At 37.9% G+C, this 27,332-nt stretch overlaps 1 protein-coding gene across 8 annotated transcripts in view; it reads right to left on the reverse strand.

The window, feature by feature from the left end:
* Positions 1 to 5,068: 5,068 nt before the first annotated feature.
* Positions 5,069 to 27,332, reverse strand: part of ABCG2 (ATP binding cassette subfamily G member 2 (Junior blood group)) — an 82,376-nt gene continuing 60,112 nt past the window's right edge. For all 8 annotated transcript variants that reach the window (XM_035709586.2, XM_035709584.2, XM_049104817.1 and 5 more), the window contains 7 exons: positions 23,102 to 23,184; positions 17,344 to 17,433; positions 15,901 to 16,025; positions 14,274 to 14,428; positions 7,864 to 7,953; positions 6,938 to 7,020; positions 5,069 to 5,282 (listed from right to left, as the gene is read on the reverse strand). In XM_035709586.2, coding sequence (XP_035565479.1) covers positions 5,135 to 5,282; positions 6,938 to 7,020; positions 7,864 to 7,953; positions 14,274 to 14,428; positions 15,901 to 16,025; positions 17,344 to 17,433; positions 23,102 to 23,184 — 774 coding nt within the window. In that variant the 3' untranslated portion in view covers positions 5,069 to 5,134. The remainder of the gene's footprint in view (positions 5,283 to 6,937; positions 7,021 to 7,863; positions 7,954 to 14,273; positions 14,429 to 15,900; positions 16,026 to 17,343; positions 17,434 to 23,101; positions 23,185 to 27,332) is intronic.

Genomic DNA, 27,332 nt, shown 5'->3' on the forward strand with positions numbered 1-27,332 from the left:
TAGTTTTACGTTTCACATTCAATACTTTGTGTAAGAGTAACGCTGGGTAAGGCACACAGGTATTTTCTCCAGTTTTGTCAATATTCTCTACTAAAGAAGTTACTTTACCTTATCAGTTCATAATGTCATTGCAGTTTCATGTACAAATGTCTGTTTTTAAACTCTTTAGCCTTTTGCAAACTGATCTATGAATGTTCTTGCACAATTTTTATTATTATGACTTTATAGTATGTGTTCAAATGTGGTAAGATCCTTTTTCTTTTTTTTTTTTTTTTAATTGTGCTATATTTCACAAAACCTTATTTTTCCATACAAGTGTCCAAACAAGTTTGGTGGGTTCTTATGGGAGCAGGGGTGGACAGAGAGGAAGAGGTCTCACTGGAATTTAATTGGAATTGCTTTGAATTTACTGATTAGTTTAGGGGAGCTGACATCTTAACACTATCAGAAATAATTCTTCCTTTATTCAGAATTAGTGAATTAGTGGCTCAATTGGTTAAGCATCTGCCTTCAGCTCAGGTCATGATCCCATCTGCATCTTGGGGCTCCCTGCTCAGTGGGGAGCCTGCTTCTCCTCCCTCTGCCATTCTCCCTTGCTCATGCTCTCTGGTTCTCGCTCTGTCTCTGTCAAATAAAAATCTAAAATAATAATAATAATAATGATAATAAATTAGTGAATCAGTGCTCTGGCTTACCAATCCCCTTCTGAGGATGGCTGGTGTGGATTAATTCTTCAGAGTATAACAACACCCCTTTTCCATATACTGGAAAAAAAAAGTCCAATTCCTAAACATGCAAAACATGCTCTTCCACACACCCAGTGAGGCCTGATCTCAACTGGTAGCCAGATCTCTTAAGGGAGAGTCAAGTATTAGGAAGCAATGTGTTTGTTTCTATTATGCAGAAACAAGGCTTCAATAGAATATCTCGAAAAAATACCTTAGTAAAATTACCAGCAAATTTCTTAGAAATCTGGTTCATCAACATTTCAAGTATGGTTTCACATGAAGCAGGAGCAACAACTGTCTAAAGCAAGGGTCTCTGCAGTCTATGGCCTGCAGGCCAAATCTGGCTCACGCAGCCTGTGTTGTCTAGCCTCAAGCTAAGGATAGTTTTTACATTTTTCAAGAATGATTTTTACATTTTTAAGAGGTTGTTTAAAAAAAAAAAGCAAAGCAAAAACTATGAAATATTTATTGGATCCCTTCACAGATAAAATCTGTCAGTCCCTGGCCTATAGGGAATAAAGAACTCTGCTCGGTCCTACCTCTACCAACCAAAACGAAACGTAAGAAGAAAATACTTAAAACTGACCAGATGAAGAAGTCAAAGGCTGACCTTTCACACAGAAAGAAGGTGGCCCTCCTTGATTTTAGCAATTTTGAATCTAAATCTGCATACCTAAGATTCAAACTATTTTGGTAACAATTCAAATGAAAGAAATTACAAGATTATACCAAAGCACATAGCTGAAGTTGAAAAAGTCAAGTTGGGGTGGCTGCTCTTCTTGAAGCTAGTTGAAAAATGGACAATTCAATATAAACAACCATGTAACTTAAAATGTTTAAGTTAAAAGAAATTCTCATTTTGGTGATGCAAGAAGGAATTCGGAGAATGTAAGGATGTATGAAAACCAAAAACATAAAATGAAAAGTATCAAGAATTACCTAAACTTATGGTTTCTGAGGTATGGAAAGCAATATTACCACCATATAATTTTTTTTTAAAGATTGTATTTATTTATTCACAAGAGACACACAGAGAGAGAGGCAGAGACCCAGGCAGAGGGAGAAGCAGGCTCCATGCAGGGAGCCCGATGTGGGACTCGATCCCGGGACTCCGGGATCACGCCGTGGGCCGAAGGCAGGCGCTAAACCGTTGAGCCACCCAGGGATCCCTCCCCACCATATAATTTATACCATGTAATTTATCAAACTAGGATACTAAAAATAGAGGGCATGTAAAATTATATAATGTTGAAAATATTTATTGATTACATATTCACTTTATTAGACTGGTGGACCTATAAAAGTTTCTCAAACTCTATTTACAAAAATAGCTTTCAAAATGCACCACATGAAACTTTTTTGGATTATTTCTGCGCACACAAGCAATGGTTGTAATATGAAATCTACTCTTTACTGTGGATGCTAGACAAGTTTTAATACTGCAATGACTTGGAAGTACTCTCAAGCCATTGACTTTCTAATAATTCTACTGCTACAGCCAAAATTCTTTAGACACAATAGAGCAAGAGGTATCATAAAACACGGTACAGTTCTTCCACAAGGGAATGCAAAATAAAACACAAGGTACAGAATTTCTACAAAGCTAACGCCTCCAGAAGGCCAGAAGGATGCGTACTCCAAGACGCTGATCTTCACAGATTTCTGGGACAATCATAAAGTTATTGCATATTATCAACTTGTCACCAAGTGGCCTGCTGCTCTCCTCAAAGGACAGAACCATATCCCTATCGACTCAGCATCAGCCCTGCTGTGAACAGCTCAGGCATCCGTAGTAGTCACCAGTACATCACCATTGGTGAGAACCCAAGCTCTTGGACCCATGCATGGTATCTGTCCCAGTTACCTCACCTAGTCTGATCTGAGGCCCATTGGGCAAGTACTGAGGTGGCCTAAATATGTCATATAAATATGAGTAATGCTACTTTTCAAATATATGTAGATATTGAGGTATTTGAGGTTAATACAGTTCCATATCTAGGACCATGAGAATGGCTTCTAAGATGGAAAAAAAATGAGTACATACACCGCCTCTTCAACAGTTCACTTCAAGCCACCCACTTCCCTTTCTTGCTGTCTCACCCAACATGCCAAGGAGCCTTCCACAGCAACTCTTCCCGCACTCTTCTGTAAAAGCCCCAGGAGAGCAATGGTAAGAATATAAGTAGCAGCTAACACTTTTCATTTATTCCTCAGGTGTCTCTTATTTTAAACCAAATTAAGTTATCCTCTCCATTATAGAGTAGTTCTTCTGACATCCAAGAAAATAAAAACAAACTTCAAAAGAATATAGGCATTATCCAAAGTAAGTTTCTATAATTAATATATTCTACTTTATAGGACTTACATTTACTATTCTTTTAAAAATGATCCTTAAAAATGGTGAAGATGGCAAATTTTGTTATGTATTTCTTACCATAATAATTAAAAACAATTATATAAAAAGGGATATTGTAATACAAAAGGATAAGTATAGCAAGATGCCTTTAAATTTTTTCATTTTAAAAGTAGGTGTTAATATGTTTATTTGACTGTTTTGTTTCTTCTTTAAGTGTATTTTGTATGTAAAATATAGATATATATAATTCTCTGTATAATGAGAGAAGTGTATATACAGGGAACTCTACGGAAGCCAGGGTTATATACCAAGAACAGGAAAAACTGTTAACCCTGCTGGTCACATAATAATCAGGTAAAAAGAGCATGTGATAACATGTTACAAGATGATGCATTAATCAAATGTCATTTAAAAAGTTTCTTAAAAATATAATGCTGTGTCCCTGGACTGATGTTGCAACACTATGGCAGGGCACCCACTGACACTAAATGATACTCTTAAGCAGTTGCAAGTCTATACTGGTGATCCTCAGGCTCACTTAATTTGTATAATACTGAAAAGTGTTTACTTTTATAAAAAGGGGAATTAGTTGCAATGTGTTCTCCTGAAATGGATCCTGGAACAAAGCATATTAATGTAAAAGTGGTGAAATCTGAATAAAGTACAGAGTTAAATGATAATGTACCGAGGTTAATTTCTTCTTCTGACATGTACCGTGGTATATAAATGTTAACATTAAGGAAAGTTGGGAAGAGGGTATATGGGAACTTTTCCATACTATCTTTGTAACTTTTCTATAAATCTAAAACTATTCAAAATTATTACTCCATTGAAAGTGGGCAGAAGGGACTTAAATAAGGATGTATCTATGCACACAGGAACACAAAACCCAGCTGTAGCAATGTGCGGTAATGGCAACAGAGAGGCGTATATGAGAGTCATTTCAGAAATAACCCGGAAAGGAGGTAGTGATAGGGCAGGGAACACGAGGGGGCTTCCATGTATTGGTCATGTCCTGTTTCTTCACCTAGGTTGGTAGTTGCACTGGGGTGTTCCTTTTATGATAATTCCCTGAACTAGACTTTTCCCTGCCTTACCCTTCAATAAAAAGAAGTTAATACCTAGTACTGATAAAAGTTAGAACAAAGAGAAAATCTGTGAATAAGAGATGTATATATAGGAATGAACAAAGTCTGTTTGGGAACAGTTATGTGAGTTACAGTATCATAAATCTAAGTTTTCAGAGCCGGGAAGAATCCTGGTAGTTACCAGGTCCTGGCATGCACAGTTCTCTCTGGAGCAGCCCTGGAGCCGCTGATGCAGCAGGGCGCATGGGGCCGGGCCATCTGCATTTGAGCCAAGTGCCCCAGGTGGTTCTGATGCACACCCAGATCACAGACCACCGAACCACCTCAGGAGGGCTAAGAACTCCAGGCCCTCCACACCTAGTCCAGAGGCCAACAGAGCCCCCTGAGGTGTCCTGATTCTACAACAGAAATCTCAGTAAGTTCTAATAACCTTAAAAGGCCCATCAAAGCCTTTTCTCTCATAATGGCTTTTTTGATCTTGTAAATAATACTGGGTTTTTCCAACACAGTTTATGTTTCGTACTTCCACCAATGCATCTATTTGTTATTATTATTTATTAAATAGTGGCAGATCATAGATTCATATAATACTGGAGCTAGAGGGCAATGAACCCTCTACTCAATTTAAAGATGAGGAAACTGATTCCAGAGATGTTCATAACTTGTCATAAGTTCCTAGAATTCAATTCTCTTTTAGGTCAATAAATTAAACAAATGCCTCCCCGTGGTTACTGTATGACTAGATGAACTAATATGCAGTTCATAATATCATTAATTTATGACTTGGGTTCTTTCATGTGTAATTCAGTTCATCGCAGTTCCTGTGCATGTTTCTGCTGAAAATAATTCTTACTCAACAGTATGATGCCAAATGAAAAGACAACAAAAACACTTCATTGAATACTTAAATCAAGATGCTCCCTTTTTAATGTGTGAATCAATTATGTAAATTAAAGAGGAATTTAAGAATATTTTTTAAGAAATAACAATTTTAGGTAGGCAATTGTAAGGAAGATAACAATCATGCATCCCAAGGCTACGTGATTCTTCCACAGGCCCCAAGGGGAGAGCTCGATGCCCTGGTTTAGCAAAAATTCTTCGCCAGTACATCTGAAATTCAACAGGAAAAGAATATGACTTCATTCTTAGCATCTGTAAAATTTACTCCATCAATTCACACCATATCTATAGGTTACCAAGACTTAAATAACTATGTCTTCATTTTTAATAGGTAACAGGAGATGAGTGCTTATAAATCCACTAGGTACTATCCTAAACAATCTGAATGTAACAGTTTAGTTAATCCCTAAAACAATTGAATGGGATAAATATTACACACATTTAAAAGATGAAGAGACTAAGGTTTAAGGAACTTGACCAAGTCCACAGACTCATACTTTGAACCAAGATGCTAGTCTTCTGCACATTGATTTGTTTCCAGATCTATATGCTGCTGTCTTTAAAAGGGAGAAACATTCATTGAATAATTTTGCACTCACTCCAGATGGGGAAAATCTCCATCTTCACAGATGACATCGAAGGCCCTTACCAAGACGATCAAAGCTCTCTTTAGAATTTATCACCCACAAAGCAGCCATACAAACGAAAATTGGCTAAGAATTTTGAAACTGGGAAAAGAGGTGAGCAAGGGCTTGCTGCCACCGTTGCGTCCCATCAGCTCTTGCACCAAGACTGGGCTGAGCACTGCAGATACTCAGCTGCAAGACACCACCAAAAAAAAAAAAAAAAAAAAAAAAGACACCACCAGCAAGCCCGCTTAATCAGGTGTAAGCCTCAGTGGTAGCTGAAGTAGAGCAGGGTGGAGTAGCCCTGCTGCAGTTTAGAAAAGCACCTGTACTAAAAACACCTGGCACAGCCTGTCTCCTGTATTTAAATACAAGACATTGTGAACTTGAAGTCTACACAGCTATTTTTTTTCTTTTAGACTGTTTTGGAATATCCTTATTAAAGGATATATCCTCTAAAGAAAGAAACACATTTCGTTCAGCTGAGAAAGAAGTCCCATTTATTGCATATTGTCAATAAAACAGAAATGCAGATTTTAATAAAATCAGAGGATGTTGTTTTAAAAATTGAGTAACACTCTCCTTGTCGATGATTATTGTTAATGGTTTGATTTTGATACATTAACTAATGAAAGAAAAGAGAATGCTGGTTTCCAGCCTGTGTTTCTTTCTTTAGAGGATATATCCTTTAATAAGGATATTCCAAGTCAGTCTAAAAGAAAAAAAAAATAGCTGCATAGACTTCGATTTCACAATGTCTCATATTTAAATGCAGGAGAAAGAGACAAGTGCTGAGAGTGTGCCAGGAAAATGTTCACTCCCTTCTGCTCTTGCTGCCTTTTTAGCTCTTGTTCCTGGCCATGGGTCTGGCTTACAGGAAGCCAGGGGTTCATGGATCCGTACATTTCACATAATCCATACAACTCCAATATTCCAAGACGTCGCTAAAATATCAAAGCAGCTCATTTGAAACTCAGATGTTCTGAAAATAAAAACTAAAACCCACCATCAAAGCCACTAAGAATCTTTTAAAAGGCCCTAAATGAACAACATATCAGAAACATTTCTCCAACTTAATATAATTTTGACCATAGTAGAATGTCAAAGAGATGTGCACTGGTGTACAACAACTTAAGAGGGGTCAGTGAAAGGACCCACACCAGCCAAGCGGCCCAAAGACCTTTCTACATGACCCCACAATAGTAAGCAAATCCATTCTGACACTGAGTACAAACTTACATTGCATAGCTACAGGTATTATTCGTTGTTACATTGACTCCTGGGCAGAAGTTTTGTCCCAAAAATTCATTATACTGCAAAGCCTATAACACAAGGGGGGATGGGGCAAGGTAAATAGTTTTAAGTTTCGAAAAGTTTCCAAAGAATTGTCATGTCCAAAAAAAAAGAATTGTCATGTCCTCCTAGTTTAATTTTCACTGCTATTCCTAAAAACTAACAAAGCTTCACATTCACAGTCTCCATCACACCAGAGCAACGAAAATTCTTTTCCCTGGCAATGAGTGGGCGAGGGTTGGGATTTTGCCTTCTAAAAACAAGGAAGTATAGTATTTGGCAAAGAGGGGAGACCCCTGGCTATACTACCCATAGCTCCTTCCTTCTTCCCCAATTTTATAATCCCAAAGCAGTGTAATTAAAATCACAGCAGTATTCAATGACTGTTAATTTGTGGTAGGAATCTTGTTTATTTTCATCAAAACCAGTGCTAATTTTGGGGAGTTAGAAACCCAATTATACTATACTAGGGCACACTTTTCTTTGGAGTTGATTAACTTTCTAAAGCCAACACAGTAGCTATATTATATGCTCTTTTTCTTCTAATTTCAATGTAAAATATGTATTCTAGGCTCCCATCCTCCATTTTTGTATAGAACTGAAATGCAACTATATCTCTTTATATCAATTAGTCAATCTTTCTCCTTCACGAGGAGTTCTCTTTCCACCTTTCCCTCCCTCAGACAGCAAGGTGACTGGGGAAACCTCAGGTGATTATCAAGGTGAAATTCTTCTTCGTTACACTTAAAATGAAACCCCTGGGAGACTCTGACAGATCATGGCTGGGAACATGAGGATGTTAGGCTTTATTCTGGTTGTTCCTTAGCTTGGGAACAATGAACCAGTCACAATGACAGATGAGAAAAACTTACCGCATAACCATATCGAGGAATGCTTAAGTACTGAAGCCATGAGAGCCAAGGCCCAACAGTTCTGAGATTTACCAACAGCCCTGAAAATATCTACAAAAAGCAAATACCAAGAATCAGACCTGGTGAAGAGATTTCATGAAGAATTATAGAGAATAATTTTTGAGTCCCCTACAATCTTTACAACCATTTCTTCTAAGATTTACCACTTTGCATGCATATGCCTCTCTATACTTGAGACTGTTTAAGGTTCTAAAGGAATGACAATATTATTTCATTTAATAAATTCATTATTTTATTTCACAGACGTTTAATTGTCAAGGCTTTTACTTTCAGTAACTGCACATAATGAAAGGTCAATGAGTACTGGCTGTTCTAATGATACAACCACTATATGTTCACACCAATAAATATACCAGAACATACCCTGAACGTCTCATGCCCCTCTCTATTTCCATAACACAGTAAGATTTTTTAAAAGGGTTTGCATGCTCTCTCTGCATGACCACAGAAATAATCTGAGGTTCAGGATGAGTGCTTAAAATAACCCAGAACCTGGAACTGGTACATAGAATAATGTGGTGAAGTATAGCATAAAATACAGCGAATACTTTGATTTAAAGCTACCAAAAAGCAGTATTACAATGAAGATCCCAGGGCAGACTACTCCAGCAACAGATGGCTACAGGAAAAGAAGTTCCCATAAAACTTCTAACTGGCAGTAGGTATGCTGGGATAGACATAACAATGACATGACTACATATTTTGAACTTAAAGTTCTTAAACCAGTTGCTAATATAGGACACACAGCATCTCTGAGGAAAATATGGTTTTAGGACTGGTTTGAAAAGTTCTATATATAAACTTTTAAATAATAATAAGGTAAAGCATCTAAAATATATCACACAAAACTTACGTATTGGTGACACCTTACTATTTATTGGATAATATTATAGAAAATATATGCTAGGTTTATGACTCTCTCAATAATGTTTAAATTGGAAGATTTCAGACTCAGAAATGGAAGACTTAAACTTTGGCAAAAAACTGTGCTGATTATGTTCCTTTTAAAGACATCTATTCCTACTTTAGCAGAAAGAACACATGTATTAACTAAATAGGCGAAGTATTCTTGTTCACTCGATGTCATAGGGGGCAAGGTACTAACTAGTTGATTCACCTACTGATTCATCTATGTACATGTAAAATTAAAGGACATGTAAGATTAGGCTTCAGTAACCATTAAAAAAAAAAAAAAGGGTAAGCAGAAATATATTGGTATAGGAGATTATCAGGAACCCAGAGAAGAGGAGACACAGTGGGATCCCTGGGTGGCGCAGCAGTTTGGCGCCTGCCTTTGGCCCAGGGCGTGATCCTGGAGACCCGGGATCGAATCCCACATCGGGCTCCCGGTGCATGGAGCCTGCTTCTCCCTCTGCCTGTGTCTCTGCGCCTCTCTCTCTCTCTCTGTGACTATCATGAATAAATAAAAATTAAAAAAAAAAATAAAGATTTAAAGAAAAAAAAAAAGGAGAGGAGACACAGTGTTGTATGGTCTTTGGAACTTTTCAGTATTTTTAAAACATCTCTTTTCAAAATATAGGAGGAACCCAACCTAGACTACCCACACTGCAAACTGTTCTTTTTCTCATAGAGCTTAGCTATACCCTTAGGAGTAGATCCAACCAAACCACTAAGTTATGCTTAAATGAGTCAATAGTTCTCTAACACTAGCCCAGAAGTTGGGTAATTAACCATTAACCTGCCATTTTTATGAGGGAATCTTATAATCAAAATTTTTCTGGGTTTTGTGGTTTTTTTAGGAGTTTTTATTTAAATTCCAGTTAGTTAACATACACCATAACATTAGTTTCAGGTGTACAATTTAGTGACTCAGCATTTCCATACAACACCTGGTGCTTATCATCAACCAGTGCATGCCCTTCATACTCATCACCTGTTTAACCCAACCCCCTAACCACCTCTCCTCTAGCAATTATCAATTGTTCTCTGTAGTTAACAATCTGTTTCTTGGTTTGCCTCTCTTTTCTCCATGATTGTTTATTTTGTTTCTTAAATTCCCCACATGAGTGAAATCATATGGTATTTGTCTTTCTCGGACTTATTTCACTTAGCATAAACTCTGTAGCTCCAACCACATCATTACAAATAGCAAGATTTCATTCTTTTATATGGCTAAGAAATATTCCATTCTGTATATACACCACATCCTTTTTATCCATTCCTCGGTCAATTGACATTTGAGCTCTTCCCATAATTTGGAAATAATTTTTTTTTAAGATTTTATTTATTCATGAGAGACACAGAGAGAGGGGCAGAGACATAGGCAGAAGGAGAAGCAGGCTCCCCACAAGGAGCCTGATGCAGGACTCGATCCTGGATCCCAGGATCATGACCTGAGCCAAAGGCTCAACCGCTGAGCCATCCAGGCATCCCTAATTTTGTTGATAGTACTGCTATAAACATAGGGGTGCAGGTATCCCTTTGAATCAGTAATTTTTTTTCCTCTGGGTAAATGCCTAGTACTGCGATTACTGGATCATAGGGTAGTTCTATTTTTAACTTTTTGAGGAACCTCCATAGTGTTTTCCAGAGTGGCAGCACCAGCTTGCATTCCCACCAACAGTGTAAGAGGGTTCCCCTTTCTCCACATCCTCACCAACACTTGTCATTTCCGGTGTTGTGAATTTTAGCTTCTGACAGGTGTGAAGTGAAATCTCATTGTGGTTTTAATTTGTATTTTCCTGATGATTCATCATGCTGAGCATCTTTTCATGTGTCTGTTGGCCATCTGTATGTCTTCTTTGGAAAAACGTCTATTCATGTCTTTTGCCCATTTTTAGCCTGGATTATTTGGTTTCTGGGTATTAAGGTTTTATAAGTTTCTTCTGTATTTTAGATACTAACCCTTTATCAGATGTCAATTGCAAATATCTTCCTTCAGTTGCCTTTTAGTTTTGTTTCCTTCACTGTGCAGAAGCTTTTTACTTTGATGTAGTCCCAATAGTTTATTTTGCTTGTGTTTCCCTTGCCTCAGGAGATGGATCTAGTAAGAAGCGCTGCAGCTGATGTCAAAGAGGTTACTGCCTGTGTTCTTCTCTAGGATTTTAATGATTTCCTGTCTCACATTTAGGTCTTTCATCCATTTTGAATTTATTTTTGTGTATAGTATAAGAAAGTGGTCCAGTTTCATTCTTTTGCGTGTAGCTGTCCAGTTTTCCCAGGACTATTAGTTGAAGACTGTCTTTGCCGTTGGATATTCTTTCCTGCTTTGTCAAAGATTAGTGGACCATATAGTTGTGGATTCATTTCTGGGTTTTCTATTCTGTTCTATTGATCTATGTGTCTATTTTTGTGTCAGTACCATGCTGTCTGCATCACTACAGCTTTGTAATATAACTTGAAATCTGAAATCGTGATACCACCAGCTTTGCTTTTCAAGGTTGCTTGGGCTATTCAGGGCCTTTTATGGTTCCATATACATTTTAGGATTGTTTCTTCTAGCTCTGTGAAAAATGCTATTGGTATTTTGATGGGGATTGCACTAAATGTGTAGAGTTCTTTGGGTAATACAGACATTTTTACAATATTTGTTCTTCCAACCCATGAGCATGAAATGTATTTCCATTTCTTTGTGTCATCCTCAATTTCTTTTATCAGTGTTCTATAGTTTTCAGAGTACAGACCTTTTACCTCTTTAGTTAGGTTTATTCCTAGGTATCTTATGGTTTTGGGTGCAATTGTAAATGTGATTCATTCCTTCATTTCTCTTTCTGCTGCTTCATTATTGGTGTATAGAAATGCAACAGATTTTGGGATGCCTGAGTGGCTCAGTGGCTGAGCACCCACCTCTGGCTCAAGGCATGATCCTAGGGCCCAGGGATCAAATCCTGCATCAGGCTCCTTGCAGGAAGCCTGCTTCTCCCTCTCTCTCTGCGTCTCTCATGAGTAAATAAATAAAATCTTTAAAAAAAAATGCAACAGATTTCTGTACATTGATTTTGAATCCTGAGACTTTACTGAATTCAGGTACCAGTTCTAGCAATTTTTTGGTGGAGTCTTGGATATTCCACAGAGTATGTTGTCTGTGAATGTGAAAGGTTGACTTCTTCCTTGCTGATCTGGATGCCTTTTATTTCTTTCTGTTGTCTAATTGCTGAGGTTAGGACTCCCAGTGCTGTGCTAAGTAACAGTGGTGAGTCTGGACATCCCTGTCTCATTCCTGACCATAGAGAAAATGCTGTTTTTCCCCATTGAGGATGATTCTGGCTGAAGATTTGTTGTATATGGCTTTTATGATGTTGAGGTCTGTTCCCTCTATCCCTCCTTTGTTGGGGTTTTTATCAAGAAGGGATGCTTTTATTTGTCAAATGCTTTTTCTACATCAATTGAGAGGATCATATAGTTTTTATCCTTGCTTTTATTAATGTGGTGAATCATGCTGACTTATTTACAAATATTGAACTACCCCTGCAGCCCAGGAATAAATCCCATGTGATCGTGGTAAATGATTCTTTTAACGTACTGCTGGATTCTGTTTACTAGTATCATATTGAGAATTTCTGCACCCATGTTCATCAGTGATACTGGCCTATAGTTCTCTTTTTTAGTCTTTGTCTGGTTTTGGAATCAGGGCAATACTGGCCTCATAGAAAGAGTCTGGAAGTTTTCCTTCCATTTCTACTTTTGGAATAGTTTGAGAAGAATAAGGATTAACTCTTCTTTAAATGTTTGATAGAATTCTCCTGTGAAGTCATCTGGCCCTGGACTTTCGTTCATTTCAAGATTTTTAATTACTTATTCAATTTCTTTGCCAGTTATAGGTCTGTTCCAAGTCTTCTATTTCTTCCTGTTTCAGTTTTGGTAGTTTATATGTTTCTAGGAATTTGTCCATTTCTTCTAGGTTGTCCAATTTGTTGACATAAAATTTTGCATAATATTCTCTTATAATCATTTGCATTTCTGTGGTGTTGGTTGTTACTTCTCATTTGTGATTTATTTGGATCCTCTCTCTTTTGTTATTGATAAGTCTGGTTACGGGTTTATGAATTTTGTTATTTTTTCCAAAGAACCAGCTCCTGGTTTCATTGATCTGTTCTACTGGGGTTTTTTTAATTTCTATATTGTTTATTTCTGCTCTCATCTTCAATATTTCCTTCTTTCTGCAGGCTTTAGGCTTCATTTGTTGTTCTAGCTCCTTTAGGTATAAGGTTGGGTTGTTTTAGATTTTTCTTGCTTCTTGAGGTAGGCCTGCATTGCTATGTACTTCCCTCTTATGACCACTTTTGCTGCATCCCGAAGGTTTTGGACTGTCATATTTTCATTTTCATTTGTTTCCATGTATTTTTTTCTTTTTAATTTTCTGGTTGATCCATTCATTCTTTAGTTGGATGTTCTTTAGTTTCCATGTATTTTTAGTCTTTCCAAATTTCCTCTTGTGATTGAATTCCAGTTTCAAAGCACTGTGGTCTGGGATGCCTGGGTGGCTCAGCAGTTGGGTGCCTGCCTTCGGCTCACATTGTGATATCAGGATCTGGGATCGAGTCCCGCATCAGGCTCCTTGAGATGAGCCTGCTTCTCCTTCTGCCTACGTCTCTGCCTCTCTTTCTCTCAGTCCATGTCTCTCATGAATAAATAAATAAATCTTAAAAAAAAAAAAAAAAAAAGGCACTGTAGTCTAAAAATATGCAGGGAATGATCCCAGTCTTTTGGTACTGGTTGAGACCTGATTTGTGACCCAGTATGTGATCTGTTCTGAAGAATGTCCCATGTGTACCTGAAAAGAATGTGTATTCTGTTGCTTTAGGATGAAATGTTCTAAATATATCTGTTAAGTCCATCTGGTTGTTTGTCATTCAAAGCCATCATTTGTTGATATTCTGCTTAGATGGATCTGTCTACTGCTATAAGCAGGATGTTAAAGTCCCCTACTATTATTGTATTATTATCAATGAGCTCCTATATGTTTTTTATTAATTTGGATGCTCCCATATTGGGGGCATAAATATTTGCAATTGTTAGGTCTTCTTGTTAGACTGTCTCCTTTATTATGATATAGTGCCCTTCATCTCTTGTTGCAATCTTTGGTTTAAAGTCTAGTTTAGTTTTGAAGTTCTAGTTTATCAAGGTTTCACTATGTGTCACCAAGAAGCATCTTTTAAAAAACCGTTTGTAACAAAATGTCAACTAAAGTTATATTAGAACAGTGGTCAAAAAGGCTGGATAATGTCCAGAAAAATCGATACATTCTCTAATATAAGCAATACTTCAATACATGACCTCCTTAAAGCAGAGAATCCCATTTACAGAATTGTCAAAGCAGGTTTTAGGTAACAGGTAAATTTGTGGGAAGGAATAACTATGCTTCTTATAAAAGCACAGTTTCTACTTACCATCATAAACACAAAGGTGATGGTCATGAGGAGAGTTGCTATGGATACCACACTCTGGCCTGCTGCTATGGCCAGCGCCATAGAACTAGCTGAATAAGCCACCATCATAAGGGTAAACATCATGATGAAGAAGGCCTCCACAACTGGTTTCAATCCTTAGTTAGGAAGAAAAGAGGGGGCTAAATCCAATTGCCTAGGTAACTGTGTATTTGGGATTGCTTATTGTGCGAATAGCAGTACAATATTTTGAAAAACTAATGCCAGAATAAAGAAAATTCATCCTCTATCCAACCACCTTGGCTCACCAATTACCATATTACTATATAAAGTTGTAATAAAGTTTATTTTTTAAACTTGTTGCATAAGCACATTTCTGTGTAACATCTCTCTGTGCCTTTATTTGTAATTATTAACAATTTCTGAGTGCCTGAGATGCAGAAGTCCAAGCAACACATCTGGTCACAATTCTACTGCCTTTTCTTCTAAGAAGGAAATTTGTCAAGAGCATATTTGTTTTATGTAGACATAATCGCATGACTGTTTGCTATAACTACATTGAGTAAAGAAACTGGGAAGAAGATTATGTGACTTCCCAGTGGTTTCAATATCTGAAGGGATGTCTCCATATTCCAAGTCTCCCAAGAAAAAGCACCATATAATTCTGGGATTGAGGGTGGGGTTAAATAAGTTTCATTAAACTACTTTACAAACTGTGTGGACTAATATCATGGGTCACACAATCTGAAGATTCTGGAATAGCTATAAGAACACCAGTCAAGAATCTGAGGATCTAGGTTCTATAACCTAATTCTTCATGACACACTTCTTATATATAAAAAGGAAGCTTAAACTCAATCAGTGAATCTTCTTCTATAGTGCTTTATTTAAATATTTTTTAATTAAAATATATATTTCGGATGTGTGTATGTATATATTTATGTGTATCAATAAAATATATGGAAATTCTGATACAATGAGCCTACGGTAAAACCTAAACACAATGCACAAAGGAGTCTAACTACCTATCAAGCAAGCATTTGTATTAAACCAGGAAACCCCCAAAATCAGTATCTTTCACTATCTTTACATACAAACACATGTATACACACACAAATAAAAATACAAATAAGTAATAACTATCCCAGCTCTTCCAACATAGTCTCAAATAGTTTTAGGAATTCTTTCCATATTTATAAATGACATAGTATCCTTCAGTAAAATATAGCTTTATAAATAGTTTTAAAAGTTATTTGAGGGGGCACCTGGGTGGCTCAGTCAGTTGGGCATCTGCCTTCAGCTCAGGTCATGATCCCAGGGTCCTGGGATGGAGTCCCAGGTCTGGCTCCCTGTTTGGTGGGGAGTCTGCTTCTCCCTCTGCCCTTCCTCTGCTCATGCTCTCTCTCTCTCAAATAAATAAAATCTTTTTTTAAAAAAAGCTATTTTGGGACTAGTCTTGACAAAAGTGTCCTTAGAGAACAGTTATTTCAGAGTTTGTACAATGGATAGATGTATCCTTATGTCACCAGCTTGGTTTAAAGTTTGAGAACCAAAAACAAGCTAGTAAAAAGAAATCGGCTTGCCCTCATATCCAAAACTACAGACACAAACGGTTTGTCATATTGCTTACCTAACAAGAAGTATATTATACAAGTAAATATAATACTTGGTAACATCCTCATGGGTAGTAAATCAGATAACAGTTTTCCAAAGAAATAAGATGACACTCTGTAGTATCCACTGATATATTCATGTCTAAAAAAAAGAAAAATTCATCCTACATTAGTTTAAAAGGCAGAGACCAGGTTAGACTGCTTGCTTACCTGCGATTTCTGCCACCACCAGGGTTTTAATAACTACAGCTTCTCACATCCTTGAGGCAAATCCCAGCCTTCCATTCCGTCAGCATCAGGCACTATCTTGGGTGCGAGTCTCCCCTTTGAGGGGCACCTGAGTGGCTCAGTCAGTTACATGTCTGCTTTCAGATCAGGTCATGATCTCAGGGTCCTGGGATTGAGTCCTGCATCAGGCTAGGCTCCCTGCTCAGCAAGGGGTCTGCTTCTTACTCTCCTTCTGCCCCTCCCCTGCTCATACTCTCTCTCTCAAATAAATTAATAAAATCTTAAAAAAAAAAAAAAAAGCCCTCCCTTTGAATGCCATCCATTCTGCCCCTAGAGCACCCACTCCCAGTGAGCAGATCTTCATCTCCTCCCCCTTTTCTAACACTGACTCTCCTTAGAGAATAACGTTCTAGTAGCTGAGCTCAGTTATGGTAGAGGCTTTACTTTCTCCCCACTTTTGATTATGAAGAAGGTGGCACTGCTATCCTCTGAGCTTCTTAATGCAGCCTGGGATCACTTCTTCTACTTTCATGATAAAAAAAGAAAATGGCACTTCCTCCTTCAATAATCATACCTTTCAACCACCTATCCCTGTCAGCTATCAAATCCTGTTTTCTTCCCTTTTTGGCTCTAGATCCCTTCCTCTTCCTGACATCTTCCTCCTGTAATTCCAAACTTCTCCCCTAATATCATTCTTTCCCCCGGAATGATTCTCTTTCCTCAGGGTGTAAATATGGGCAAATCTCTTCCAACCTTGATAAACACAAGAAACAAAACAGCCCCTAATTTATTGGAAGGCTGCCCTTTGGCTTCTTCCATTCCCCTTCCATTTGAGGGCTAAGCTGGGACCACATTCTTTGTCAACTTGACCTCCACACCTTGTATTTACTGTTCAACCCACCACTTACTCTCTACCAAGCCCCTCTAACTTTTCCTGTGAGGGCCACCATGACTTCTCAGTTGCTAAAAACAAAAGATCCTTTTTACCCCTTTATTGCTTCCTTTTTCTGCAGCATTTGGACTTGCTGGCTCTGCCTTAACCTTGAAATCTCTTTCCCCTTGGTATCATGCCCCACATGCTCATGATTGTCCTTCTTACCTCTGGCTGCTTGTTCTCAATTATCATTGGCAATCCCCAGGACCCAAGCTGTGGCCCAATGCTGGATATGACCAATCTGACCATTAGCCCCTGATACCAGAGAGCCCCATTCCTGGAACAGAGACCTACTCACATAAAAAGCTTCTTCTCAACCACAAGGAGCTCCACAGCTGACACACTGCTGAAACACTGGTTGGTTGTCAGAAAGAAGAGCACCCCTGATCTGCAATGAGAGAAAGGGAAAGAAAAACACTGCAGTCAATTAAACATTCTTAGATCAGTTTTTCTAACCACAAAACTCTCCTCAAATGATACCTTAGGACATTAAATAGAAACTGTTCTGATTAAAACAGAGGGAAGTATGGCCCCATCAGCTTTCTCCCCATCATCTCTGTGGGTTCACAATGGTACCCCTGGGACTCCACAGAACATAGTTTGGAAGTCACAGTCCTGGACTGCTATGGATTGAACTGTGTCCTCTCCCCAAATTCCTATGTTGAAGCACAAATCCTCAATGTGATGATATTTAGCAACAGTGTATTTAGGAGGTAATTACATTTAGATGAGGTCATGAAGGTATGGGCTTCATGATGGATTTAGTGCCCGTAAAAAAAAGGGAGAAACACCTGAGCACACTCTCTTTCTCTCTCTCTGCCATGTGAGAATACAGCAAAAAGGTAGCCAGCCACCTGTGAGCCGGGAAGAGAGCTCTCTTTGGAACCTGCCCATGGATGCACCCTGATCTAACCCTGTTTTTTAGACTGTTGTTTAAGCCACCCAGTCTGTGGATGACTGTGATGGCAGTCTGTGCTGATGAATACATAGGTCATAAAAATATTACCACCTTGAATTTTAACTAACAGAAACAATAAGTATCTGTTCATATCTAATGTATGAAAAGAGAAACAGTGAACCAAATAAAGCCCACAAAGCTCAAAAACCTCTACTAGCCACCTTTTCAAGGTAAAGAAGAAACTAAAACATGAAGAGGCAAAATTACAGTGGAGGAAAACCTCAGTCGATAACTTATTATATATATATATCCATCACACAATTGTCAGAAGAGCCATGAGGTTATCCTTGATAAGCCATTGCCAAAATGGTTTCCAATGTGCTCAAAAAAGAAAACAAAATGATGCTTATAAAGGAAAAATATAGGTATGTGCCTGTAAGAAAAGGAAGACTACTAACGCTTTTTTCTCAGTAAAATAATTAAGGCTTAAAAAGGAAAGTCACAGTTAATCTACACTTTGAGGGACATACACATTTTATGAAAGCATGCCAACATTCCTGAAACAGTGTTGGGCTTCCCTTCGTAATCAAACCATTTAATTGACACTAAGGATCGTGACTTGAAAGAACTGAAGTGACCCATCATTTAAATGACACGAGAATGAAAGAACACTTAAAAATATGAACCGAAGTGTACTGCCCCTCAAAAAAAGTCCATTGACACTCAGTAATTGTTGTTGTTTTAAGATTTTATTTATTTATTCATGAGAGACACAGAGAAAGAAGCAGAGACATAGGCAGAGGGAGAAGCAGGCTCCCTGTAGGGAGCCTGATGTGAGAATCTATCCCGGGACCCTGGGATCATGACCTGAGCTAAAGGCATATGCTCAACCACTGAGCCACCCAGGCATCCCAGTAATTGTTTTAATACAAAAAATAAATAAAATAAATAACTTAGAGAACAGACTATTTTAAAAGTAAATGTTTATACAATTAATGAATGGAAAATAGCCAGACCTAATACACAGACCTATGCAACTTTCTCCACGTAAGTAAGCCTACTATCAAAATAAAAGCTAATTTCAGAAATATAAGACATACAAAAAAAGAATGAAAGAACAAGAAAGAAAGAGAGAGAAAGAAAGAAAAGAAAAAAGAAAAGAAGGAAGAAAGAAATATGGGACGTGCAACAATTCAGCTCAATTTGTTAAGCCTTATATCTAACAATACTGCTGTGTTTATCATGATTCTGAACTAGTAGATAGTGACATTACTTCTAAATCATATGATTTATTTTATAGTAAATACAGTTTTTATTCCTAGAGAATTTAAGATATTCTAATTCTTTTCAAGCTGGTAATCCACACCTATAATATCTACTTATTGATCCAAGTATTTCTTAAAACATCTTTTCTCTTAATATACATTAATTTGCTTAGCTATCCCTACAATAGAAGCTCATACTCTACATATGACTAAACCTCAGCTTGTCAGTTATACAGGTTAAAGAAAGAGCAGAGAGTACTTCTTTGGGATAATTCATTCCCAAACAATAGAACCAAACCACTAGCCTCCTGAGCAATTTCAAATGATTAAAAAGTAGCAGCAAGCTTAAGTCAAAAATACAAAATAAAATAAATTCAGTGGGGGCAGCCCGGGTGGCTCAGCAGTTTAGCACCCGCCTTCAGCCCAGGGCGTGATCGTGGGGTCCCAGGATCAAGTCCCATGTCAAGCTCCCTGCTTGGAGTCTGCTTCTCCCTCTGCCTGTGTCTCTCCCTGTCTCTCTCTGTGTCTCTCATGAATAAATAAATAAAATCATAAATACATACATACATACATACATAGATCAGTGCCCTATTTCTCCAGAAAACATTTGAAGAAGCTGCTAAATCTTTTATTTCTCTGGATTCTTCTACAAAAAATTTTAATGGTTAGATATCCAGTTCCCCTTTAAAATTCCAGTTGAGGACAGGTTTTCCAATACTTTTTGCAAATGCTTCTCACTGTACAACATAAAAGGTCCACAAGTGATAGATCCTATGACCTATATTCTGTGCTTGGTAAAAATATGGCATCTACGGAGGGTACAAATCACCAATTACTAGCAAGCCTGGAAATGTGTGAGAGAAGAACACACCCTTCAGGGAAAGTAAAGAGAAAAACAGTGACATAATTCAGGAAATGAGCTGCCATAATAATCTCAATGTAGAGAACCACTACATTTTATTTTATTTGAGTGAGGAATTGACTTTTATGCTGATTCTTTCATAAACAATCAGACATCAAAACAGATTCAACTTACACTATTGCAACTTTCTTTATACCCTTATGGTAAAATGGGAATAATACAACCCCACCTCCTGGTGCAGAAGCCTGAGTCCATGGTTTAAAGCACAGAGAACAGTGCCTGGCACAAAACAGCTTTCTACATGAAGAACTCTGCAGTCTTTGGCATTGCTGAGCATATATATTCAGAGCATTCTAGAGCCCATTACAAAGTCTCACCATGAAAAAATATTTTTAAGGGCACATAATGACTAAAATTCAGTAAGGTAAACTAACATAAGTGCTAACCATATAACAGTTGGAAAAACCTCAGTGTCATCAACCTCTCCATGGCAAACAAATCAAAAAATAGAAGAAAAAAAAATATTCACAAGCAACAAAAGAAAAAAAATTAGATAAACTGGACTATAGCAAAATTTAAAACATTTGTGCATCAAAGGACATTCTCAACAGTGAAAAGACGACCCATAGAATGTCAGAAAATATGTGCAAATTTATGCTTGGTAAGGGGTTAATATCTGGAATATATGAAAGACACTTAAAGTTAATCAATTTTAAAAATCTAACCAAAAAATGGGCAAAGAGTGGCACCTAGGTGGCTCAGCAGTTGAGCCTCTACCTTTGGCTCAGATTGTGATCCCAGGGTCTTGGGATCCAGTCCTGCATCAGGCTACCCTGCTTCTCCTTCTGCCTATGTCTTGGACTCCCTCTGTGTCTCATGAATAAATAAATAAAATCTTTAAAAAAAAAAATGGGCAAAGGATTTGAATAGACATTTCTCCAAAGAGGATACACAAATGGACAATAAGCACATGAAAAGGTTCTCAACACCTCTAATCATTAGGTGAATGCAAATCAAAAACCACATGAGGGGGGCAGCCCCGGTGGCGCAGCGGTTTAGCACCGCCTGTGGCTCAGGGTGTGATCCTGGAGACCCGGGATGGAGTCCCATGTCGGGCTCCCTGTGTGGAGCCTGCTTCTCCCTCTGCCTGTGTCTCTGCTTCTCTCTGTCTCTCATGAATAAATAAATAAAAATCTTAAAAAAAAAAAAAAAAAACACATGAGGTATCACCTGACACCAATTAGAATGGTTATTATTATTAAAAAGAAAAAATAATAAGTTTGGTAAGGTTGTTAGGGAATTGAAACCCTTGTGTACTGCTGGTAGGAATGCAAAATGATACAGCTGCTATGGAAGACAGGATATTTAATAGAATTACCAAATGATCCAGTAATTCTACTTCTAGGTATAAACCAAAAGAATTTAAACTAGAGACTCAAACAGATATTTATTTGTACATCCACTTTCATAGCAGCATTGCTCAATTAGGGGCAAAAGGCAGGCTCCAAGGCAGGTCACTTTGACCTAAGATTATTTTGACTTAAAAGAATCAAGACCTGGTAGATTCAAGAAAGGCTTTTTACTTCCCCCTCAACTGCCTAAATTTACATTGGAAAAGAGAGCCTATACCAGAAAGAAGGCTATGGAGAAAGATTCCTCTTTGCCTAAGAAACTTATTTGCTAAAGAGGGCAACCTTTGTTTTCCAAACATCATCTCCCATCTTCCAGGTAAGGTCTTTCTCCTCCTTTGTATCCTCAGATCCTGCCCCCCCTTCTCCTTCGCTCAGATAAGCATTATATTGTCTGTTTTTGGAATTTGCATGTCTGTGTGGATTTCCTGTACAGATGCTATTAAATTTGATTTTCTCCTGTTAATCTGTATCATGTCAATGTGATTCTTGGTCCTACTGGATGAACTTTGAAGAGCAAAGGAAATTCTTCCTCCCCAGCATTCACAATAGCCAAAAGGTAGAAATAACCCAAGTGTCCAAGGACAAATAAATGCATAAACAAAATATGGTATATCTATACAGTGGAATATTATTCAGCCTCGAAAAGGAAAGCAATCCTTCATTCGGTACAAATGGATGAACCTTAAAGATATTATACTAAGGAAAATAAGCTAGTCACCAAAGGACAAACACTGTATGATTCCACTTATCTAAGTACCTAGAGTAGTCAAATTCAGAGACAATAAGTATAATGAAGTATAATTTCTTCCAGGCAATAAAGAAAGGGAGAATGAGGAATTATTCTTCAATATGTACAGAAACACAGTTTGGGATGATGAAGTGTTCTGGAGTTGGATGGTTGTGATAGTTGCATAGTAATGTGAATGTATCAGGCCACTTGGGTGCCTTGGTCCATTAAATGTCTGACTCTTAATTTTGGCTCAGGTCATGATCTCAGGGTTATGAGATTGAGCCCTGTGTCAAGCTCTACACTCAACACGGAGTCTACTTGAAATGCTCTCTCTCTCTCTCTCTCTCCCCCGCCACCTCCCACCTCCACCCATCCCTCTGTTTACAAGCCAAAGAAAGAAAGAAAGAAAGAAAGAAAGAAAATCTTTTTAAAAAATGATGGGAATGTATTTAATGCCACTGAACTGTACACTTGAAACTGGTTAAGAATGTAAAAATTATCTGTATATTCTGTATAAATTACCACCACACACACACACACATATGCATTCAGCTTTTAATTCACTGACTTATCCTATTCCTCACTTTACACTGTACTTATCTCAAATTCTTTTTTTTTTTTTAAGATTTTATTTATTCATGAGGGACATGCATGGGGCGGGGGTTGGGGGTGGGGGAGTGCAGAGACACAGGCAGGGAGAAAAGCAGGCTCCATGCAGGGAGCCCGACATGGGACTCGATCCCGGGGCTCCAGGATCACGCCCCTGGGCTGAAGGCGGTGCTAAACCACTAGCCCCCCAGGCTGCCCTTATCTCAAATTCCTCATGGATTTTCATAAGCTTGAAAGATGTAACAGCACTTTCTCAAAATCAAGATCCAAATTTACTCACCTATTCTGGATTCCTGTAGAATCATTTTTTAGATCATAGAAAATGGCACCTAAAACCAATCCCAGGATGACTGTTACAATTATCTTTTCAAAAAGAAAAAGAAAAACAAGTTTTAATTAAAGGTAAAAAAAATTTTTTAAAAAGGTAAGAACCTAACACACCACTAATTACTATAAAATACGAGGCTACATAATCCAATTTCTCCATTGAGATAAATACTTCCAATGGTTCAGCCAAAGTCCTTGGGAGTGTATATTATTTGGCTTCTTTCTAAATTAAAAAATAATTTATCTGTGTGCTGGGGAGGCTGATAGAACACAATAGACCCCTGGAATGCTAAGGTTCTTCCCAGTGATTTGCCAGGCCAGCTCAAGGTCCAGTCCAGGCCACCAGGCCTGGGAAGGCCATATACAGAAGGGGAATAATGCTAGTGCCTGGCTAAGTCACTTGAGGAGTAAAGTCCAAGTGACTAGCAGCTCTGCCTGAACTCTCAACCTTTGTGCTAGTGAGCATGCAGTTTCATATGTCAAGGGGTTCAAATAAAAACAGGCTATCTTTACTTTTACCATTATAAATAAATAAAAATTTTCAAGCACACATAAAAAAATTCTGACAATGTTATTCTGTGTGATAAGGAAGCAGGGGTAAGCTGAGACCCGCCTACCTGACCTAGCGGGCAGGGCATGCCTATACTGAAAAAGTGCACTGTCATTGCCACCAAAGCATTCAGCTAGCTGTCTCTGACGGTACTCAAATGCTTCCACTACCCATTCTCTTATCACTGCTTCTAGCAACCTCAGTCCGGGCCTACAGCCAACAGTGTAGAAGCAACCTGCTATTTATTTGCCACTGTTACCTATATTGGCTTACTCGGTCTGTTTGAGGCCTCCTAAGATGACTGCATAAACATCACTTTTGTTTTTAAGACTGATAAAATATCTATTAAGGACACTTCTATAAGCAAAGGATTAAGGGTTATACTATGATAGAATTTATTTTTTATTTTTTAGAAATCTTAGTTTCTTTTTTTTTTTTTAAGATTTTATTTATTTATTCATGAGACACAGAGAGAGAGAGAGAGAGAGAGAGAGAGAGAGAGGCAGACACAGGCAGAAGGAGAAGCAGGCTCCATGCAGGGAGCCCAACGAGGGACTCGATCCCGGGACTCCAGGATCACGCCCTGGGCGGAAGGCAGGTGCTAAACTGCTGAACCACCCAGGGATACCCTACGATAGAATTTATTTAAGAAAATTCTTATTATACTTTCATATTGTATTAAGTATAAAAATATATGAAATGCTCATCTAAAGAAAAAATATCCAACCATGTATCTCAGAACCTTCAAAGTTAAAAAAAAAAATCTCAGTACTACAACAGCATAATAGTATCAAGATAAGTCTATTTTGACATGAAGCAAACAAAACTGTAAAACAGGATCATGATCTGTGAAGGCTAGCCTGTGAATACTACCATCTGGAGAAAATATGATCTGAGATGTCTTCAAAATCCCCTTGCTAGGGACACCTGGGTGGCTCAGCCGTTTAGCGCCTGCCTTTGGCCCAGGGTGTGATCCTGGAGACCCGGGATTGAGTCCTGCATCACGCTCCCTGCAGGGGGTCTGCTTCTCCCTCTGACTATCTCTGCCTCTCTCTCTGCATGTCTTTCATGAATGGATGAATAAAATATTAAAAAAAAAAATCCCTTGCTAATAAGACAGTCAGGAATTTGGAAAAAAATCTATTACCCTGGTATAATTTTCATTAACCTAAGAATATACTGCACTTCATGCCAACAGATTAAACTCCCAAAATAAATGATGAACCATTATTGTGTGCACATGTGTATGTATATAAGTCTCTACTTTCAGACAATATAACTTCAAGAATATTCAGACTTTTTAAACTGGATACTACATGCTTGTTTCTTTTGAATTCAAATTTTATCTTATACTAACAGACTGTCAGTATTATCATTAGGATGTTTGCTGAAGGTTTCAAAGTTCTCAAAGTATTTTCAAAGTCAGCTTTCAAACGTATTGACAAAATGATTAATCTCATAATTTTGTCATGCTTTCACAAGGTGTATCTGTTATTCTTTCTTGCATTACATAAAAGAAAAATAAAACAAGCAAACTGAACATTGCTCAACAGAGCACACAAAGACACTATCTATGAGGTTTCTGTTTTGAATAAGGGGAGAGGGAATCCCCTATATATGTTATTCTGTCTTGTTCAAATGTGCTTAGCAACATATCACAAGGGGAGTGCTGAGGGATAATTACGGCCATCACTCGAGAAACTAATCCATCGTCAAATATTAAATACGCCAATAGAAAAAAAGGAATTTCTAAGAGTTATGATAGTGTTTTCCAAACTGACTTGATCAGAAAGATCATGGCACATTAAATGAACATCAAATCCTTTTATACAGATGATCCACTTACTCCAAGATCATCCAAATACAACCTTTGGTTAAATGGCATTATCAGAAGCAAAGTCTGAATCAGATATACGACTAGTTGAAATCTAAGTATGGCTGTAATATTATTACCAATAGGAGATTTATCAGCAGGAAGCCATAAAGCAATTTAATAGCCTCACATCCAAACACTTCGAGAAGTAAACAACATACACACGAGATTAAAAACACTAAACCAAAGGTCAGCAAGCTGGGGTCCACAGGCAAACATGGCCAGTCGCCAACTTCTGTTCAGCCCTCTAGCTAAGAATAGTTTTTACCACTTTTTTTAATGGTTGGGGAAAAAAGAGTGAGAGAAGAAGAATATTTCTTGCCACATGGAATTTAAATGAAATTCAAAGTTGTGTCTATCAGTGAAGTTTTAGTGGAACACAGCCATACTCCCTTGCTTGTGTATTACCTATGGCTCCCTTCTCGCTAAAATGGCAGAGTGGAATCCCTGAGACAAAGACCACAGGTCTGCAAAGCTGAAAGTATTTTACTACCTAGCCCTTCACAAATAAAGGTTTGCCTGCTCCTGTCTTACATTAACGTTCCAGCATGTGCAAATCTGAACGGCAGATGCTCAGAGACAGATGCAATGTTCTATCTTTATTCTGTGGGATTGCCATGCATCTGAGCATTGTTAGGACTCCTTTTGTGAAACTGAGTTCCCCGAGGAGGCATGTAGGCTGCGTATGCAACCTGGAGGCACTAGGCCTGGGTTTGTGCAGAAGAAAGCCTAGCAACAAAAGATGTAGAATCATAGTGGATTAGAAATAGCTGCACCATCTAGAAAGGGGAACCCTCACACTGCTGGTAGGAATGCAAACTGGTGCAGCCACTCTGGAAAAGAGTACAGAGGTTCCTCAAGAAGTTAAAAAGAGAGCTACCCTACAATCCAGCAACTGTGCTATTAGGTATTTATCCAAAGAATACAAAAACACTAATTTGAAAGGATACATGCACCGCTATGTTTATAGCAGCATTATCTCCAATAGCCAAATGACAGAAAGAGCCCAAATGTCCATACAGGTGGATAAAGAGGTGGTATACACATACAATGGAATATTATTCATCCTAAAAAAAAAAATGAAATCATGCCATTTGCAATGATGGGGATGGAGCTAGAGAGTATAATGCTGAGCAAAATAAGTCAGTCAGAGAAAGACAAATACCATATGATTTCACTCATATGTGGAATTTAAGAAACAAAACAAATTATCATGGTGGGGGGGAGGGGTAAACCAAGAAACAGACTTAACTATAGAGAACAAACTGATGGTTACCAGAGGAAAGATGGGTGGGGGATGGGTTAAATAGGTGCTGGGGATTAAGGAGTGCGCTTGTTGGGATGAGCACCGGGTGCTGTACTGGAGTACTGAATCACCGAATGGTACACCTGAAATAAATACTATACTGCATGTTAACTAACTGGAATTTAATTAAAAACTTAATTAAGCCCAGAGCTACCATATATGTGACTTGGACAAGATACTTTTAAACCAATTTCAGAGAAAAGAGAAATTTACATTATGTTCCAAGTAAAAAAACCATAATGCATAAATCACACTAAAGAATCAACACTGTCATATTATCTCACTGTTGGAACAATAGGTAACGAGGTTGACATTATTTGTCAGACTCATTTCCAAATGATATCAAATCTACTCTAAAAGAATAAAAATTTAACTTTGATAGTGCACAGAAGTACACATTCTGACAGAAATAAGGGCAGCCCGGGTGGCTCAGCAGTTTTATCACTGTCTTCAAC

Source organism: Canis lupus, chromosome 32, assembly GCF_003254725.2.
Source record: "Canis lupus dingo isolate Sandy chromosome 32, ASM325472v2, whole genome shotgun sequence".
NCBI lineage: Eukaryota > Metazoa > Chordata > Mammalia > Carnivora > Canidae > Canis > Canis lupus.